The sequence below is a fragment of the Pteropus alecto genome, unplaced genomic scaffold (assembly GCF_000325575.1).
Source record: "Pteropus alecto unplaced genomic scaffold, ASM32557v1 scaffold50, whole genome shotgun sequence".
Taxonomy (NCBI): domain Eukaryota; kingdom Metazoa; phylum Chordata; class Mammalia; order Chiroptera; family Pteropodidae; genus Pteropus; species Pteropus alecto.
Genome location: NW_006431918.1, coordinates 1,732,867 through 1,738,521, shown reverse-complemented (window position 1 = coordinate 1,738,521; position 5,655 = coordinate 1,732,867). Strand labels below are relative to the sequence as shown.

Sequence of the window (5,655 nt, the reverse complement as noted above, 5' to 3'; positions counted from 1 at the left end):
AAGTGCTCAAACGAAATCTTATTTCGTTTAAAAGTTCAGGGTGTGGAGGATAAGTTCAAAGGACAGGAAAGGGGGTCCTAGATGGTTTCCTGCAAGGTTCCTGGGGAGTCAGAGGGAGGAGCGCCACACTCTTGCCTTGGAGGGCTCTGGCTTGGCAGGACCTTGTACTAGGATCACTGAGGTCGCGCTTGTTTGGGGGAGCCCCGGTCTTCTCCCTGCCCAGCCCAGGGCGCAGCCCAGGCGGGGCGTGGGGGGGAGGGTGACAGAAGCCTGGGTGTGGGGGTGCTGGCCGCTGTGAGCCCTCCCTGAGGAGCTGAGCGCAGGGCGCAGACGTCTAGGTGCGCAGCGAGTGCTTTTGGGGTGAAGGGCGGCTCTCCAGGCGCCAAGCGAGGATGCGGGTGGGAGGGACCCAGCGCCCAGGGCACGCCCCCTAAAAGTGCTGAGTTCAGGGGAAGCTTCCTAATCCTTACACCACCCAGCTACCTGGTCTATTCAAGGATGTGGCGCGGCGCTGCCAGCCTGGGCGCAGCGGGTGCTCCTGGCGCGCGCGGGTGGAGCAGGAGGCGCCGCCACGCTCGGCCCCACTCCTGCGCCCCTCCTGCCCCCTGGGCCCGTGGACCTCCGAGGCTGCCGGCGGCCCCCGCCTCCTGCGGGGCGGAGAGAGCGGGTCTGCAGCTCCCGCCGACGGGAGAGAGAAGAGGCAGACAGAACCGCCACCCTTGGGGCTGCAGCCCTTCTCCCTCGACGCCGTCGCCTCGCTCCGCAACCTGAGTGAGGATGATGGGCCCCACGACCTCGGACGTGCACCCGACCATGGCGGTCAAGATCTTCTCCGCCGGAGTGGCAGCCTGTGTGGCAGATGCGATCACCTTCCCGCTGGACACAGCCAAAGTCCGGCTCCAGGTAGCCAGCGAGACTGGGGTGGAGGGCGTCTCGGGGCGCAGGGCGAACTCCTGCGGTGGGCGCTCCTCCGACTCCGGCTTGGGTATAACCGCCTGCCTCAGGTAGGCAGGGCAGGTGGCCACCTTAAAAACCAGTCTGGCCTCACCGCAGGACTGCATGCCTTAGGATGGATACTGGGACTTCCCCCAGATTGACCGAAGAGCCACAAGGGCCACGGAGGATGGGTATGACCAGGACTGCTGTCAAATCTCCCAGAGTTAGGGTGCACGAAATGTCCTAAGAGCTAAGAATATCAGCCTCTCTCGACTTTGCAAGCCAGGCTGTTTCTCCTTCTATGATTCAGCGGGGGGTTCCTTCCCATCCTACTGCTTTGGGGGTTCTGGAGAGTTCCTGTGGTGGTGGGGGTTCAAAATGCGCACTGTAGCTAGTCTCTCCACATATATGTAGCAATACATACATACATACATATATACATACATACATACATACATACATACATACATACATACATACGGGAGATGTTGCTGAGAAAAGGAACTGAAAATAGGAACACAGTGGGAAAAATCTTGGCTTAAGGTTTCTCCACGGAGGACAGCCTGGTACCAGTGGTTTTTTTTTTTTTTCTTCACCAGGTAGGACCCCCGACTCAATTTTCACTCCCCTCTGACCTGTATCTTTCTCCTTTCCAGATCCAAGGTGAATGCCAGACCTCTAGTGCCATCAGGTATAAAGGCGTCCTGGGAACCATCACCACTCTGGCCAGAACAGAAGGGACCATGAAGCTCTACGGCGGGCTGCCTGCTGGCCTCCAAAGACAAATAAGCTCTGCCTCCCTTCGGATCGGGCTCTATGACACCTGCCAGGAATTCTTCGCCTCGGGGAAAGAAAGTAAGCCATGAGTGCTCTTGGGAGGACCGGACAGCCAGCGACATGCCCTGGGCCCGGCTCTGCTCAAAAAATGTTACACGCGAGGTTCTGGTCTTTCTAACAAATGAGCAGGCAAATAGCAATCTGTGAACTGGTGCCTCCTCTCAGTTCGGAAATATTTAAAAAAAAAAAAAAGAGCTAAAAATAGGAAAGAACGAAGCCACTATTTAAACAGGCATCGTGTTTTCTTTTTTCTTGAAAGTCTTCATTTTAAAAAATTTCAATCAGCTTTGTAGTCTAGCCCTACTATGATTTGGCACATATTTAGTACCTGATCGACACATGCACAAACATAAAGATACAATAATACTAACCACTAAAATTAAAAAGACATATAGATGCATTCTGGGTCTTGACTTCTTTTTTTCTTTTTTAAAATTTTCTTCTCTGTGGCAACAGCCAGTTTAGGAAGCAAGATCTCAGCTGGCCTAACAACTGGAGCAGTGGCAGTATTCATTGGGCAGCCCACAGAGGTCGTGAAGGTCAGACTTCAAGCACAGAGCCATCTACATGGCCTCAAACCTCGCTACACTGGGACCTACAATGCTTACAGAATTATAGCAACAACGGAAGGCTTGACAGGTCTTTGGAAAGGTAACTAACTTCAAGGTGGATTTTAAAGTCATTAAAATCCTTATATGCAATTAGCACCCTATCATATAACAGAGCTATTAGACATTTTCTTTCTTTTTTTTTTCCCCCAGGGACTACTCTCAATCTGTTAAGAAGTATCATCATCAATTGTACAGAGCTAGTAACGTACGACCTAATGAAGGAAGCCCTTGTGAAAAACAAACTACTAGCAGGTAACTAATTTTCTATATTTTATAACAGTCTATACATTTACAGTTTCATTCTGGAGCTTTTCTAGAATCACTTCATTGTAATCGTTTTCCCTTTAAAAAATTAAGCAATTTTGAACATTAGATATAGCTTTTGAGAAGCAAATTTTAGTTTTGCTGCAACGCTTTTTTTTTTTTTTTTTTTTTGGCAACAAAAACAAACTGCAATTGTATTCTTACGACAGCATTTTTCTCATTTAATACAAACACGTGGGACTTTTGTTAGCATCTTATTCTTTACCCAGCAGGATTCAGATGAGTCCATCCTGCCGTTGTATCCAAAGAAGCTAGTTATAGGAGTTCATCCAAATGTAATTCCACTAGATAGGTTCCTAAAACTACTATTCTAACAGGTTCTAGAGACACTGAAATTCTCCTCGGGCAATGACTTTAATAAAAAAAAAGTATTAGATGCCTACATATCATGTATCAGGCATTATGCCATACCCTAACGGCATAGAGAAAACTGACAGGATATTTTCCTAAAACACTTACAATCCACTATGCCATGTACTATTTGCCATCTTTTTCAAGTGTAAGTATAATCTTATTTTATTTTACTTATTTGTAAGACAGCCACATTGACCTCCTGTTATCAACAGGTTCATGAGGATCTGCTAGATAACGAAAAACTAGCAGCCCCTCCCAAAAGTCTGATGTTTCATTGATTGATTTTAGACGACGTACCCTGCCACGTCGTGTCGGCCATCATCGCCGGATTTTGCGCAACGGTTCTGTCCTCTCCAGTGGATGTGGTGAAAACCAGGTTCATCAACTCTCCACCAGGACAGTACACAAGCATGCCCAACTGCGCGATGACAATGCTCACTAAGGAAGGACCGTCGGCGTTTTTCAAAGGGTAAGCCGAGATCGTCCGTGTGTAGCGTGTGCTCAGGGGCACGGTGTGCTTTGGGACACTGTTTTATCTAAACGACTGACAGGTAGCTGGCCAGATATAGTTAGTGTTTCCTTGCCATATATTGCTCCAATCCACCAGCTCCACTATGCAGGAGTATTGATTTTCTCAACCTTGACCAGAGGCTCGTTCAAAATCAGTGACCTTTCCCTTGGTCCCGATCTATTAGAAATAGAGACAGTATGTTAATTTCTCGGGGCAGGAGAACTATAAAGTGAATAGAAAGCATAATAGAAGGCTATGGGAAAACAAGATTTGCCTTTTACTATTTTAATGACTCAGGTTTTTAGATTGTATTAAAGCAAAACTAGGGGAAAATCATTGTCATCGATCTAGAAAAGTGATGCAGGAAATGATGTGGTTTGATTATCATACCCACCTAGAAATTAGTACCGTCTAGTGGATCACATTTTTCCATAAAGCAATATTATATTATGTTGGAACTTCCTCCCTAAAAAATATAGTGTCAACTAATTTACAGATATACTCAACAAGGATTCCACTAGCAGTAAACTAACAAAATTCTATAACCTTTAAAAATTGTAAGGTAGTGTCTCAACCCTTATAAACATAAATGCACCATGCTCATTATATAAAATGGTCCAATTTACCATAACCTGCATTTATGACACATTAATATAAATGAAATATATTGTAAAATTAACTTGAAATAGATTATCAGTTATTATTATTAGCCATTTAACAGTAACTTTTTTCAAAGTTAAAACCTTTTGGGTGAATATGTGCTACGACAAGGATGAACCCTGAAAATATTATGCTAAATAAAATGAGCCACGTACGGAAAGACACATATTGTATGATTCTACTTATCTGAGGTACCTAGAATAGTCAAATTCACGGAGACCTAGAGGCAGAATGGTGGTTATCAGGGGCTGAGCGGAGGGTGTAGTGGGGTTATTTTATAATGAGTGCAGTTCGTTTGGATTGGTGGAAAGATTCTGGGGACGGATAATAGTGGTGGTTGTACACAGTGAATTTAATGCTACCGAATTACAACTTAAGATGGTTAACATGGTAAGTTTATGTTATGGATATTTTACTATAATTAAAACACACACACGCACACACATGTACACATTCAGGAGTCAGGAGAAATGTGTTAAGAGACCTCCCCATGGTTTTTACAGGACAGATCTCTTTTAAAAATGTATCCAAGGCAGATTTGACTCATGACATCTTTTTCTCCTGCAATATTTCATTGCTACAAACAGGCATTCAAAATCAATCATTTGGTCTGTACAGTTTGGCAGAATTTTAAAAATAACAACGAAAACACCAAAAAACAGAACAAAAACAAACCAAAAAATGCACTAAGACCCTTGACAATCTGAAAACAAGAATTGCCAAGAGCTAGACAGCACTAATTTCTTGACTCTGGAAAATGGTCTACTCATTTATTACTTCTTTGATTTTCCTCCTCTTCTTCTTTCAATAGTTTCCTGCTTCCTGTTCAGAAAGCAAAGCGAAACAAAACAAAAATATTCCCTCCCCTCAAAAAAAAGGCCATGAAAACCGAGGAGACAAGCTTTGGTTTGGTAGGAATGTGTCGTCTGGGTTTTGTTTTGAAGCAGTGTAAGACATCTAGATGAAACTTCACTTTAGGCAGAGGAGGGATAGATGAAGAACGGGTATTTTTAAGCATCTTCATCTGAGAAGAGTGACGAAATGCAAAGCATAAAACTGCCTGTGTTGTAATTGCTTTGAGAATGGCAAGCAAACTAATAGAACGGTGATGTGTACTTTTCTAGATTAGTACCTGCCTTCCTGCGACTCGGATCCTGGAACGTCGTCATGTTCGTGTGCTTTGAACAGCTGAAAAGAGAGCTGACGAGGTCGCGGCAGACCGTGGACTGTGCCACATAATTAATCACCTTTAGGAAAAGGATGCAACATACCAGTGCGAGTCTTTGCCAACTGGATAATTAAAAACAACGAACAAATGAACAAAACACTCTTCACTTTATTTCACCCTAAAAAAGATAAAGGAATTCGGGTAGAGTAGAGAATTTTGAACTGTTCTTTTTTTCCGAAGGAAAACTAAAACCT

At 44.6% G+C, this 5,655-nt stretch overlaps 1 protein-coding gene across 1 annotated transcript; it reads left to right on the top strand.

Annotated features, from left to right (window-relative positions):
• The first annotated feature begins 777 nt into the window (after positions 1–777).
• Positions 778–5,586, top strand: UCP1 (uncoupling protein 1). The gene is made up of 6 exons (XM_006906228.2): positions 778–903; positions 1,593–1,791; positions 2,230–2,424; positions 2,535–2,636; positions 3,351–3,531; positions 5,358–5,586. Exons 1-6 carry the CDS (start codon positions 778–780, stop codon positions 5,470–5,472), a joined length of 918 nt encoding a protein of 305 aa, XP_006906290.1. The 3' UTR covers positions 5,473–5,586.
• The last annotated feature ends 69 nt before the right edge of the window (positions 5,587–5,655 follow it).

Bases quoted from the DNA above. Each gene is read 5' to 3' on its own strand.
- UCP1 (XM_006906228.2), top strand. From the start codon at position 778: ATGATGGGCCCCACGACCTCGGACGTGCACCCGACCATGGCGGTCAAG. The intron at 2,637-3,350 runs GTAACTAATTTT...GATTGATTTTAG, and splicing joins GAAAAACAAACTACTAGCAG to ACGACGTACCCTGCCACGTC. The intron at 3,532-5,357 runs GTAAGCCGAGAT...GTACTTTTCTAG, and splicing joins CCGTCGGCGTTTTTCAAAGG to ATTAGTACCTGCCTTCCTGC.